The sequence below is a fragment of the Andrena cerasifolii genome, chromosome 9, assembly GCF_050908995.1.
Source record: "Andrena cerasifolii isolate SP2316 chromosome 9, iyAndCera1_principal, whole genome shotgun sequence".
Classification (NCBI taxonomy): Eukaryota; Metazoa; Arthropoda; class Insecta; order Hymenoptera; family Andrenidae; genus Andrena; species Andrena cerasifolii.
The window spans coordinates 13,357,910-13,371,618 of NC_135126.1; the positions used below are offsets into that span (position 1 = coordinate 13,357,910).

At 41.0% G+C, this 13,709-nt stretch overlaps 1 protein-coding gene across 2 annotated transcripts in view; it reads right to left on the reverse strand.

Moving 5' to 3' along the window:
• Nucleotides 1–2,327: 2,327 nt before the first annotated feature.
• The window catches only part of Nachralpha6 (nicotinic acetylcholine receptor alpha6), a 391,747-nt gene continuing 380,365 nt past the window's right edge, over nucleotides 2,328–13,709 (reverse strand). The window contains exons 10-14 of one of the 2 annotated variants that reach the window (XM_076819769.1): nucleotides 10,625–10,734; nucleotides 8,331–8,545; nucleotides 5,321–5,524; nucleotides 4,655–4,789; nucleotides 2,328–2,763 (exon numbers count right to left, since the gene is read on the reverse strand). In XM_076819769.1, the coding sequence (XP_076675884.1) occupies nucleotides 4,705–4,789; nucleotides 5,321–5,524; nucleotides 8,331–8,545; nucleotides 10,625–10,734 (614 nt within the window). In that variant the 3' untranslated portion in view covers nucleotides 2,328–2,763; nucleotides 4,655–4,704. The remainder of the gene's footprint in view (nucleotides 2,764–4,654; nucleotides 4,790–5,320; nucleotides 5,525–8,330; nucleotides 8,546–10,624; nucleotides 10,735–13,709) is intronic. The other variant, XM_076819770.1, reaches the window with a different exon arrangement.

Genomic DNA, 13,709 nt, shown 5'->3' on the forward strand with positions numbered 1-13,709 from the left:
AACGAATCGACGCGAGAACTCGGCATAACCGTGCGCAGGACGCAAGTCCCTCGGCGTGCGAACACGCCGACGCCACTCGAAGTGTTGATAACGAAATAACGTTGGCTGCGTGGCACAGCTACCAAGAGCCTAAGCGACGAACTTGAAAAGGTCGTTCTCCAGCAGCTTCCGCTCGATCAGAGTACAGTCATTGAAAGCTTCCGTTGTGGTCGGAGGAAAACGCGAGTCGCGAGCGTGTGCGCGCCTACCGCGCGATCGATCTCGCCGACATTCTCTCTCTCTGTTGCCGCTCGACGGCACCTGTCGTCGCAGGACGCCGAGCATCTTTCAGGAATGCTCGTGTCTGTACGGAATGCAGGGGTTGTCCAACTTGGCAGTTTTGTCTACTATCGTCCCTCCACCCGATCGTTCGCCGATCGCTCGCGAACCCGCGCGATCGCGACGACGGTACTGGCCGCCGTTCGATCGGCGCCGTCGATCATCCGTCACGCTAATTCTGCTCGCGCCTTTCGCTCCCTTTTGATTTGAACGCGCTTCGATTAGGGGGATATTAAATCGAGACTCCATGACGGTTCGCCACCGAAACCTCGGTGTCCGCATTAAGTTAGCCGTTGGACCGAGCAAACCTGCGCCCTCGGTGAAATCGTGTGCGCACGCGAACCGCAACTTATATACATATATGCACGCTTCTATCGGTGAAAAGGTTGGACATCCCCCGACTCGAGTTCTGTTATTTGGCAGTTATTTTAAAAAGACCGTATCAGTTTCGCGGGAGACCCTTAGTGGCGCGATAGTGTTACACGATTCGATCTTAACACCCTCCCTGGTTAACGCCCCATAGAGATTATCGTTATCGTTAATATTATTCAAGTTTTATCAACATATGTATATTGTATCTTTAACGGTAGTATTATCGTTAGTGTTATCCAGTAGCAATTAATATTAATGTTACAATTAATCTTCGGTGTTATTAATGTATTTATTATTAACCCTTTACTATTATTATTATTGTTATTATTATTATTACTATTATTGTTGTTGTTCTTCGTCTTTTCTTTCTCGTTCGTGTCGTTACTATTTTATTATTGAAAGGCCGCGACAACGCTCTCTCGAGGAATGTACAACACCGCTCGCCCGAATTCCCCTGTCCCGAATGACCGTTCCCGTGATAACGCGAGCTCCGCGATTCTGCTTTTCGCGCGGCGAGCCTCGATCACCTGGCCGGAGAGAAAGCGGCAGCGGTCAGGGTTTGTTTCTTTATTTTTTTTTCTCTTTAGGTTAAAATAGGGTAGCCGAAGAAGTTGGACGCGCAACGTGGCCGTGTATTGTCAACATTGTATATGTCGAAGGTGTTAGCCACCAACACGCGCGAAAGTTTTGTCTTTCCTCTTGGGGTTGTAAGGCCCAAGAGACTCCGTGGTACGCGATGCTGGCAACCTTATCACTCGCCAAATTAATTTTAAGTGATTATTAAATTGATATAGCTCGTTGATGTACGATGATCACACAAGCATGATCACACAAGCACGAATGTAAATTGTTCGATAGTCTTGGTCACGAACGCTGACCAGAGTAATTACTCAAATCCGAACGATGATTTGAGTAAGGACTGTTTGATTGAGAGTTCTAGTCACGAATGCTTGACTAGATCCTCGCAAAGTTATCTGATCGTTTCTTGTGTCGCTCGAGGTCTCAACCAGAGACCAGAAGTTGTTTTCTCGGCAGACCGATTCGAAATCTGTCCCGTCTCCCTTTTCGGCTTCGAAGGTAGACAAAGCGTTAGACTTTCGAGAGGTGCCAAAATTGCTGATTGGCCAACCTCTCCTCGAAGAGGAGGGACCTTCCTTCCTCGATTTCGGTGGTGGAGGAGGAAGACCTCTCCCCTTTGGTGACGTAGCGGAGGAAAACCAGACATCTGGCTAACAAACCTAGCTAGGTTGTTCGGTTGGAGCGTTTAGCCAGGGTCGCGGTTTATGACCGTATTGTTCTGTGAGTCAGCGGTGGACGACGGGATGTACCGGTCCGAGGTAACCGTGTACCCTCACTGACAGAACAATTTAACGGATTATCTCAGGACGAAAGTAGTCGAAAATACCAGAAAAAATGGCACGATGTCGATTGCCTTTTAGTCATCTGGCAGGCAAATGGTTCCCAACGAACGCTTCGAGAACAAACAATTGCCTACCGTTACGACGTTGAAATTTCGCCTCGCCCCCTGAGCCCGCTTTTGTCCTTTGAAACGAAACAGAAGGCGCCTCTCTGTACTCCTGTCGCGATCTGTTCGTCCCTATTATTACTTTCACACCCCCACCCCCTATCCTGCCCCGAACTCCACCCACATTCGACGTCGCGAAGCGTTCGCACGATCCGTCGCGGCGTCGTCGAGCTCGATCGAACGCGAGGCAAAACTACCAAACGGCGGACGACGGCTTCCGCTGGCACCCGTAGAGTCCTCCTTCCGATCTTCCTTCTCTGCCTTCCCCCGTGCAACCTTCATCCCCCTTCGTCTCTTCTTCTCTTCCTCGATCGTTAGCTGCAAGCGGGTAGGCACGCGCGTGCACGCAGGATCCTGCCTTTCTCTTCCTTGCACGATTCTCAGAGTTTTTCGCGCCACCTCTTGCTGGACGAAGAGAGCCGGGGAGGGGGCGAGAAAGACCGCAGGCAGGAAGAAAGGAAGCGCGGAGCAACGAGTCCGTTCCCCTTTCGCGTTTCGTTACTCCGTCGCGCCGTGGCAGCCGCCTCGAAACCCACGTGCCGTCGTTTCTGGGGAACAGAGAGAAATACAGTGCGACGGTGAGGCCACCCTGCTTCGCCGTTGAATTATGACGAGCGGCAGGCCGCGGGCTAGCTCCAGCCCCGGTGCCGAGCTCTGGAGCGCCCGCGCCACCTTTAGACCACCTGCACGAGCTCGAACTCGTTAAGGGATCTTTCGTAACGTGTTGGGAAACAATGGTGTGCTCTTGTACCGTGAACGATTTATTTTTTAAACGAGCCTCGAAGGGGATGTACGGAGTGTGCCGGGGATCGCAGAAGGAAAGACCGTGCAATGTTCCGTTTAAAGAACTCAAGTCAATTTTCAATTCAATTACAGAGAGAGAAAATGAAAATGTTATTTTCAGTCAGTTGTTTTTTACACGAAATGTGGGGAAAATCTTTCCTCCATTGCTGAAGAGAAGCACGGACATTTAAGGTGCAATGTCTGGAATAGTGTTTGTTACACGTGTGTGAAATATGGTATGGAAATATTGAGTTCTCTTAACTGTGTAGGTTCTAGTAAAAAAAAAGTTGGTACACAAGGAAGGGAGTAAAAGAAAAGAGCATCCAGGGTTGAAGTGTTTACAGTCTTGCCACTTCAAGTTTGCAGAAGGAAGAAAAACTTCTTAAAAGCAAAGAGTTTCTTGTATCGTGGGTGGGAATGTTAAATTAGAGTTAAATTGTTACGTTAAATTAGGAAGAAAGGAAGTAGGTACTTGAGACAGTAGAAAGCGCTGAACAAATAGTTCCAAGCAGGATGCTATTGAACGAAATGTATTCTGCTAACGAAACAGTCCTAATTTAATATTAAGGCATTTACATGAAATTCGCCGCGAAATTCGAAAATTCAATTTCCCTGGACAATTTCCAACGACACTGTTCATTTACTCGTTGAAAATTGTATATCCACCACTCCGTGGAAATTATCAGCGTGACAACGGACGGGCTAGTCTCGTTATGTAAAACAAATTAACGTGTCCATACTGTATTAATTTCGTTTTCTGCATGTCTCTCGTGTCGCGTGAAAAGTGACGTTACACGATTCTCGAACGCAGCGTGGCGCGTGTGCGCCGACTCCGTTACTAGAAATTTCTGCATAAACTTCCGCGGGAAATGGTGTTAAGTTTTGTATGATCAACATTTTTACAGGAGTAAAATTATATTGCTCTACTACAAAACAAGTAATGGGGATAATAAAAAAAAATTTTAAATTAAAACCGACTTCAAAATAATAAAAATGCACTAAAAAGTAAAAAATAATTTTTCCCCTTATTTAATCTACGACTCTCAATTTTTCTAAGTCGGCGCCAGATTTACACAGTGCAAATGGTGAGGCGCCGACATAAAAAAATGGAGAGTCATAGATTAAATAAGAGAAAAAATTATTTTTTACTTTTTAGTACATTTTTATTTTTTTGAAGTAGATTTTAATTTTTTTAAACTTTTTTATACATGTATTGACGCAATATGCCTAATTAGGTGACAATAGTCTTTATTAACCAGAACTGGCAAAATATTGGGCTAATATTGATGCAGTACGGGATGGGACCACCGGGGCATCGCGCTTTTTTTAATAAAAAAAAAAAAGATCATCAAAATCGGTATCAATGTGCTGAGGAATTATGCGGGGACAAACATAAGGCACAAATACATACGGGTCGAATCTGTAACCTCCTTCTTTTCGAAGTCGGTTAAAAATGTACTTTTAGCGAAGCAGAGGATCTGAATTTATAACAGAACAACACTGTACTACTGTCTGCAAGTTGGAAAATATTTAAAAAATAATTTAAGCCTCTGAAGACTTAATGGTAGCAAATGGCAGGTGTTAAAAGTAGATTTGCAAATATTCTGCTTAAAAATATTGCACTTTAAATGTAATAAGGAGCTAGAGATATATTACCTTTGGCATTTTTTGTGTATTTTCTCGGTTACTTGACCGGGGCAGTCTATTTACTGGACGATTATGTGTGGCGCACGACACAATATGACTACCGTGGCCAGAACCGTGAACAACGTGAAGATGTACAAGCAAAGCCTGCAATTCAGAAAAATAAGAACGCATTCAATAATGTCCCAGCTCGAACCTGACGAATCAAAAACCTTTTGTGTACCAAAATCAAAGGAGCCAGAGTCTCTACAATCTATGCACGTTCACTGATCATCCGAATGCACAAATAAAGATAAAAGCTGTGCTAGAAGTGTTCCTCGACACCTATTAAAAATTAGAAAACAGAATAAAGTTCGGTACTTTAGGGGAGCAATGATTCTCTCTGTAGTAAGTGTAAAATGAAAACCACCGTGTTTAAAACTTTGATGAGATCGGGTTTCGAATCTGAGAGCTTCGATACTACGCTGTCGTAGATGGCGGATGCTACCCTTGGCTGGAAGCGTACCAAGACATCGAGTTACAATCCTCAACGGAGGAAATTAGACCCATTACCAAATATCACGCTGGTGAATATCTTTTCAAACGACTGTTTTGCACAGAATGTAATTATTTATACGTCGCAATGATTTTCTCAGGGATATTCAGCGTACGCGCTTACAGGACGGACTGTACATCTACCTGTCCACCACCATAGCGGCGAATTTCCAATCGTTGATGACCGCGTCGTTTTCGTCTGCTTCTTTCATGCGATCCGTAATGAACCGCAGCTCCTTAAGTATCGTGAGCAATTCTTCCTGCATACCCTTGAGGGGTAACGATGCTGACGTGTCCTCAATCGTCGCTGGCCTTCCAGTGGATATCGGTGTACCGTACGCCGACCTACTGTTGAAGAGATGAACGAATTATTCGTTTTGTAGGTGGACACACAGCGAAATTTTTAATTCTGATGGAGAGAAATTGTGTTCACCTAATGGGAAGCCTGGGAATGAGAGTTTTCAGATAATGAGAGGTACTGTAGGAATCTACTGTTTGAAATGGTTGAGAGGCGACTATGAATATGTGTTTAGCTTTTAGGGAGTATTTTGAGAATTTATGAAGAAATTTGTAGGGATACATGTTAAAGCAATCACTTTTGACATATAATGTCGGGGATTTTTATAAGATTCAAATATGACGTAGTCCACGTGAAATTATGAGGGGTTTAAGTCATCATTTTTCCGGTTTAGTGTTTATTCAAAAAATACGAGCCGCGAAACTCTGTATTTCCTGTTTATTTTCGTGAAAGCAGGTTATAATAAATGAATCTTTATCTCCGAAACTATTAATCAGCAGGGCAATCACTCTTCCCATTTATTATGAGCCGTATTTTCAGAGATAAAAATTCGTTTATATTAAAGTCTGTTATCACAGAAGTGGACAAAAAATGAGAGATTTTACGGTCTGGATTTTTTATACAAATTCGAAACCAGCAAAGTGATGACTTAAACCCCATCTAATTTCGCGTGCACTACATCATATTCGAATTTCATCCAAATTCGCCGTACCGTATGCAAAATATGATTGGTTTAGCATAAAACGACCCTACTGTATTTTCTCACATCTTCTTAACACCTCATTATACCTTTACACTGAGCTTACACCGTCACGAATCTTCAACGTTTCATTCTGCAATTTGGGAAGCAAGAACCGCGAGAACACGGATTTTCCATTTGGTGGTTCGCAGCATTGATCCTCGAATCACCTCGTTAAAAGAACGGCGAGAAAACACGGAAATTGGGTCGAACCTATAACTGTCATACTAATGTTCGTAAAATTTCACCGAGTATTCGAAACAGCTCTGTGAGGCAGTGCACATTCTCTGGAATCGTTCTCCCTATTGGACGTCAACTGCACAGAATCATTTGATCAGAAATGTTTCAGCTGGGTGCTAGCAAGATACCGCGAACAGCCATCAAAGAGAAAGAGAAAATAGACATCCTCACCGGAGGCCAATAGACTGAAAATTTAAACGAACGGTCTTTGCTAGCTGTGAGGAATCCATATCCCGGCGTCGAGATGGTGTATTGGAAAGAAGGGAGACGAAAAATGAGGATCTGAATGAAAAGCACGAGTAGTGTGCCTAATTAATATTAATGCGCAATTTTTAATCTTGTCCACACTTATTTCAAGACCCGGTTCGATGTAGAATAACTCGTGGAGCGGGGATTATGCGCGCTGAATTACATTATTATCCCGACAACGTTCATTCGAAATCACGCACGGATAGCGGGCCGTTCATTTTCAATGAATTTGCATGTCCACGTAGCGGAAGAAGAGCTTGTTATCGTACCAGCTGTCGTTGTTTATGTAGATAAATGTATAAATAAACGTGAGTTGCTTCTACAAGGTTTTTCAACGATTGAAATTTAAAGTTATAGTAAGACTTTCATTATTTCAATGGTTTTACTTGTTTTAGGTAAAAAAGGATTTTGTAGGGAAATTTTGGACCATTTGTTTGCGATATTTCAAAGGAATACTGGTTTGAAATATTTCAAATGAACGCGAGCGCAGAATTTTGTCAGGTTAATTGTGTGCGAATTAAATGGTGCTTAAAATTACTTGTTCTGGGATTTGGTAAATTCTCTGAATTTACTGTTTTTCAGTTCTCAAACTAATCAGATGCTTTTTCTTCCAGAAAATTGCTCAATCTTCTAAACAGGTGGTAATCTGAAGGAGAGATGCTGCGAATAAGATGGATGGATGATCTTTCCAAGTTTCTTAACTTCTTAGCCTAAATATTGCACTTTTTTGGGGGTACGAATGGCTACCTCTTTTCTTATATCACAGGTGAAGTAAGAACACTGATTTAATGAAAGCAGCTGTTTCATAATGGATTTTAATGGGTAATGTCAAGTTTATTGAAATATTTAATTGTCATGGCTGTCTGCTAAATTCTAAATTTAAACTAATGAAAAATGTTTTTGACTAGAAGATATTTATAATAATTTATGACAGACATCCATTAACCATGTTTGTTTCATGAAAGCTAGCTTCAAAATCTTTAAACACCTGAATAATATACATATTTAATTATAATTATTCTTCTTCATTTTATTGCCTCCCTTCTACAGAGGTATTCACCGTGCCATGTTAATTGGTTAAAGTGCAATTGAATTTTCGATTATTCGATAGTGTATGAACTTAATAACCACTGAAGTGTGTTTTTCATGGTTGTGTATAATCACGGTGCAGAGGAAATTCGACGATTATCAATCAACGTATTTCTACACTAAAAATTATTTAATATAAAAGCAGTCAATAAAATGAATGAACTGTTATATTCACCACACTTGTAAGTGGCCATATAGTTTCTTTAAATGTCACACTTTTTATATTCTTCAAAATTTCTTTTTCCATATACAAAATGGCACATAAATAAAAAAAGAGTGCCAACAGGCAGGTGCCAGTTAAATATGCAAAGCAAATAACTTTCTGCTCTTTTCTAAATAATTCCAAGATACTTTACCAAATTTCTGTGTAAGATTGTATTATACTTTGATTGAAAATATTAGTCCCTCAGCAGTTACTTCTTGTGTTTATAGTAGGAGAGTGGTTTCAGAAATGCAAACTTCTGCCACGCCACTTATGAAGTAACATGATTCTGCGTGAAGTTGCGAAACTCGAGAAGAAGCTTTAGGAAGTATGGTACCTTATGTATCCGGAAGGAGGATTTGCCGCGCTGTTTCTGTGACAAAAATCATCGTCGATGTCTAAAACGTTCGCCAGCAAACTCTTGCTACTCCTTTCTTGCAGCTCCATGTCCTTCATCCGGTTGCTTATAAGAATATTCTTCTTCGTGATCTTCTTCCCCGGACGACTCATGCGCAACAAGCAGGGCATCCATTGCAAAAGCAATGTTTTCACCTGTGCGTAACGCCAGAAAAAAATTAGAACACCTTCCCATTAATTTTTATTAATTATACTACTATTAAACCTAAATATCTTATTCAGGCTTGCTTACAATTCTACTTTCAAATTTCTTTAGATTCTAATAGCAACAGACTTTCCATATCTATTGATAAATTACAAATTTTTACTTTTCATATTTACAAAATCGATTCCTTGCCGCACAAATTAGTTTTAGTCGCATGCACCGAGAAAAAGTGTATAAAATTAGAGTCGACAATGGGGAACTATCAAAGGGAAAGAATTTTCTGTGTCCGTTATTGAATTGCGAATTTCCATTGTATTTGCAAATTTTATATCTCACAGCGTGTGTTACGTTTAATAACATCTACCAAGCGGAACATGTTTTTATAGTATCTTTGGAATTAGATCTCGTCACTGTGCTTCCACTCAGAATTTGGATAACAATCAATATACCCTGTTATCGAATATCTATCGTTATTATAACTGGTTCTGTCTGAAAATTCCACTCCTCTCGGCTCAAAGTATTTAACCAGACCCATCGAGCACGACTTTCTTTCCCGCTTTACAGACAAAGTTAGTTCCTTTTTATTCGCGAACAATTTTTCCTAGCAGCGGGATTCTCATCTTTGCTGGAAGAACTACATTTCTCCTTGGTTTATGGAACTTCCAGTAATCAACGGTCAAGAGTAAGTACTGTAACGCCTCGGAGGCGCTTTAAACTTTCAGCAACTAAAGCACTGTCTTTAATAGCCGTAATGCCCGTCGCGTATATAACCGGAGAATCTTATGAACCAAAACACGAACTGTTCTACTGTGAGCACGAAATCCTTTCGTGTTTCATTGAGCTAAAAAAGTTTCAAGAACTCTGAAATTCAATTCCAAGGGAACAGGAGCTGTCTTCGTGACTTTCCATTACAGAACACAAGAACTGTTGGCCAGTGCAAAGTTAGTGGTCTTTTATTTAGGTTTTATTATTATTTTTCGGTTCATATGATTTCGTCAATTCTTAGAGAAAATTCGAGTCTGTTTCATACCTATCTGTTAATAATTATGTGATCATTTATATAAAATAAAAAAATCAATATTATATATGATATTATAGAATGTGATATCAGTAGCTGCTGTACAACGCATGTAATTTTACAATACGTATGTCGTGTAATGAATTTCATAGACGTTATTATATTTGAACGTTCTTTTAATTTGTTATCCCTTTGTATAAAAAATTGACAATGCATTTTTGTAAATCGAACTAATTGTCACATCACTTATGCATCAGTATTAAACAAGCCTGAACATGAAATTTGAAAATTTAATCTCTTAGTTAAATTGGCCAATAATAATACGTAATAATACATTGGGTTCATCAATACATTTTATAAATAGAGGAACGTGTACTGTTATGCATTACATCGTGTATTATGCATTTGACAATCAGAATTATCGCAAAATGAACGACATCATGTTTGAATACCGATGACAATAATCTAGTACGAAAATTCTCAAATTCGTTTGTAGCATTGCTCAGTTACTGTTTGCCATGAAGTACCCATTTAGAATAGAAAATGCTTGAACCAAATAAACGTTATTTTGTCTCTTGCGAAAATTAGATTTCTTCACAGAAACGAATAAAACGACTCGTGTTGTTCAAGCATTAATTAAATCTTCCATTAACAATTTACTTGGCAATCCGTTAATCATAATACGTCTTATTGAAAAGATTTCCTCTGATTAAACCGAACATTTTCTACCCCATAATATCCCATGCTTCCCTTTATTTTGAACCGCAAATACAACGAGCAAACTCGTGTCTTTTTTCTCTCATTTAAGACAAAAGCATCCTGCAAAGAGTAAATTTAATTCCCACGACTTGGAGCGGGGTAAATCACGCAGCGAGTTACTCGATTCCTTTCACGAACAACGGAACGAAAGAAGAAGAAGGGGGGAATGCTGCTATCGTTAGAACGCCAATCCCAGAAACTCAAGGGAGAAAGAAAGCTACCGGGCAGAACAGAAAGCAGACACGAAGTGATACAGCGAGTTACAGAGACGTTACGTGTCAAGGTTCCTTACCCACTGTGGCATCACGTATCTGTCCGGCGACCTGTGATGATAGTTGAGCACCACCACCGTCAGAACGACGCTGCTCGCCACCATGAACATGATGCAATTGAAGTACGACCCTGAATTCGGGGTGTTCCCGAAGATCCCCCGAAGAAAGAAACACAGAAAGGAGGCGATTAGTCACGGTAATGGATCGGGGATCCACTCGATTAGTCGGTAAGAATGAAAGACCGCAGCGCAGGGTTCATCTGAGCCTCGCTGACTGAGGCTGTATACATTCGTAATTATCGTCAGACTATTCTCTCCTGTCTTCCCTATTATTTAACCCCCTAGTAGTCTTTCATTCGATCTTACAACTACCTTTGTTTTCCCTTTCACACACACACGGATTAGGAGGTCGCGGGAAATGAGACCACGGAGCGCACACGTCGCGTACACGCTAAAGAAGTCTCAGGGATAGTTCGCGCGAGACACTTGGTGGCTGGTGTAAAAGACGCGACCACTTTGTGGACATTAAGGGGATACCAGTGGCTTAGGTACAGTTTATTGTGACATCCATACGTTCTTCTTCTTCTGTATTTAGCTGGTGACTTGGTATTCTCTCATTCTTGCGTATGGGAAGAATGGAGTTGTCAGTGATGCTGCTAGAAGAAGTAGAAGCCATTGGTGGGATACTGTGGCTGGGTGCAAGACACTGTTGTGGGTCTGTGGCTCTGTTCGAAAAGGTTTATATTGACGGGGAAGTGAATTTGGATGGAGGTTTTAAATTGTAGGTGTGGATGAATGTTAATAACTCCTGGCATAGTAGCTGCTACTGATTAATATCTTTTTAAGAAGAAATGGCTGTAAATATTACGTTTCCAAGTTGTCTAATAGATTTAGTTGGAACGTAAGTGGTTTCTTTATTTTATCATCCCTGTGTGACATTTTATTTACTGTATTAATTTCATACGTTTTAATAGAATAAAATATCGTATCCAGAGGTTGAGAAAGAACAAAGTCTTATCCTCTGCAGGATTCAAAAGCTGCTCCCTGCAGTCGATTTTTTCTGGGACCTTTTGGTATGCAAAGACCACTTGAAGTCTCATAAAACCTACCAGACGATTCGGAAGTTTAATACCTGTAGCCATTCTCTACGGAGATGATTAACCAGCAGTGACTAGTTACTTAGGATTTATTAACACTTGCAATCCTGCTATTTAAGTCCAACTCCACCGGAAAATCCTTCTCCCAGGTCACTCAGTATCACGATGTTAAGCGTCTCATAGAAACAGTACCGTTAACTAAGTGTTTACGATAAATTCATTCCATACGTAGCACGTCAACTATTTATGTACATACATATGTCAAAGTATTTTTCAGTAGAACACCGACGATTCACACGCGAGCAGAGTGTGCTGAGAGAACCGTGTCAGTAGATCTGTCGCAGCAATGTTATTATTTCAACAAAATCATTTTCCTAGACAATCACTGCCGCGAGTTTCGAGAATGATTGCCCCAGCAATCGAATCGGGGAATTGCCTATCGAAACAATCGGTGTTCCACCGTGATACGCGTCGCTCCGTGTTTCAAGGGAGTAGGTTCGTGCAGGGAGCCTCGTGTTCCACGGAATGGGATAGCCTCTCGATCCTGAATCACACGTTCCGTGCTCGCGATTCGGGGAAGGAACGCACGTTTCGCGATTGCTCCGTCGCCCCATTCACTCCTCCGGCGACCCCGAGGCCGCGCTCTCGCCGATCCATTGTGGGATCGCCCCTCGTTACAGCCAAGGAAACACAGTTCAGGAAATAAAGAGAGAAAGAAATTAGGCGGGCGAAGAACGAAGGGAAGATCGTAAAAAGCGCACAGTACGCTCGACTACGGTTGGGTGAAAGAGCCTGGGCCCTTGTAACAGGCGCAGAACAGAGAAGCGTACTTGCCCGTGCGTGTACACGCCGCGAGATAAATATATTGTTCTTCCGAGCTTAGTTTCAAGTCTGGCCACGGTCAGACGCTCGTCATGATCTTTGAGAGGACTCGTTGCAGGGTTCGCTGCACTATGCTCGTTGTGGAATGTTTGAATGCGTCGATACTTTTTCGTGTTACGCTATATTGTATTAAAGTAGATTATGAGGGAGGAATTTCTGAGGTTGAAATATTTGGAAATGGGCTGCTCATTTTTGAACGTGTCAGGCGTGGGAAATTCTATTTCAATGGATTTGAAATACGATGGAGTCCGCGTGAAATTAGGGCGGGTTTAAGTCATCACTTTCCTGGTGTAGAAGTTTTGCGACGAGTTCTGTAAGTGAATTTTTACTTGCGAAGTTATCAGTCGTACGAAGTCTATTCTTCTTTTGCTTCAATCGAGAGTGAGTGATCTTCCTCAATAAATTTCTGCAACATGAAAATTATGGACAAACTCCTGCTTTTTAAGTCTCATCTCGAGGTCGTGATTTTAAAAATCCGAAAACGGTATTATTGGATTCTTTCAAGCGTTTCCTACGAAATAAGACTTTATTTCGGACGATTCCTTTAAAGTTGTCTTTAGTAGCTCGGTATAAAATCAATTTTTAGAAACCATCCTAGAAAAAGTCGTATTTCACACAGAAGGTATCACATATCATACTTCGTTTTTTTTTTTTAAATACGACATTAAAGTGAAATTTACAAAATAGGTATTTGTTTATAATTTTCTGCCGAAGAACCAGATTCATTCAGAAAATTCAAACCTCCTCGATTAAAATGAAAGAACGATAGACTTTGTACGAGTCATGGTTTTGGAGATGAAAATTCATTTATAGATATGGTTTCCCCGAAAATGGGCAAAGGTTGTTAACTATAACGGCCCATATTATTAAAACAAATTTGAAACCAGCGAAATATGAACTTAAACCACCTCCAATTTCGTGTGGGTACTACATCATGTTTCAATGTCATCAAAATCCCTATCATCCATTGCAAAATATGAACAATTTAATATAGACTAGCCCATAGATATCCGTCCAAGTATTTCAACACGACATTTAATCTTCATCGCCTCGACTATTCTGCAAAAATTTACCAGACGTAATCTACGCGAATCTAACACATAATAGTGATTAAAACTCGAATTATT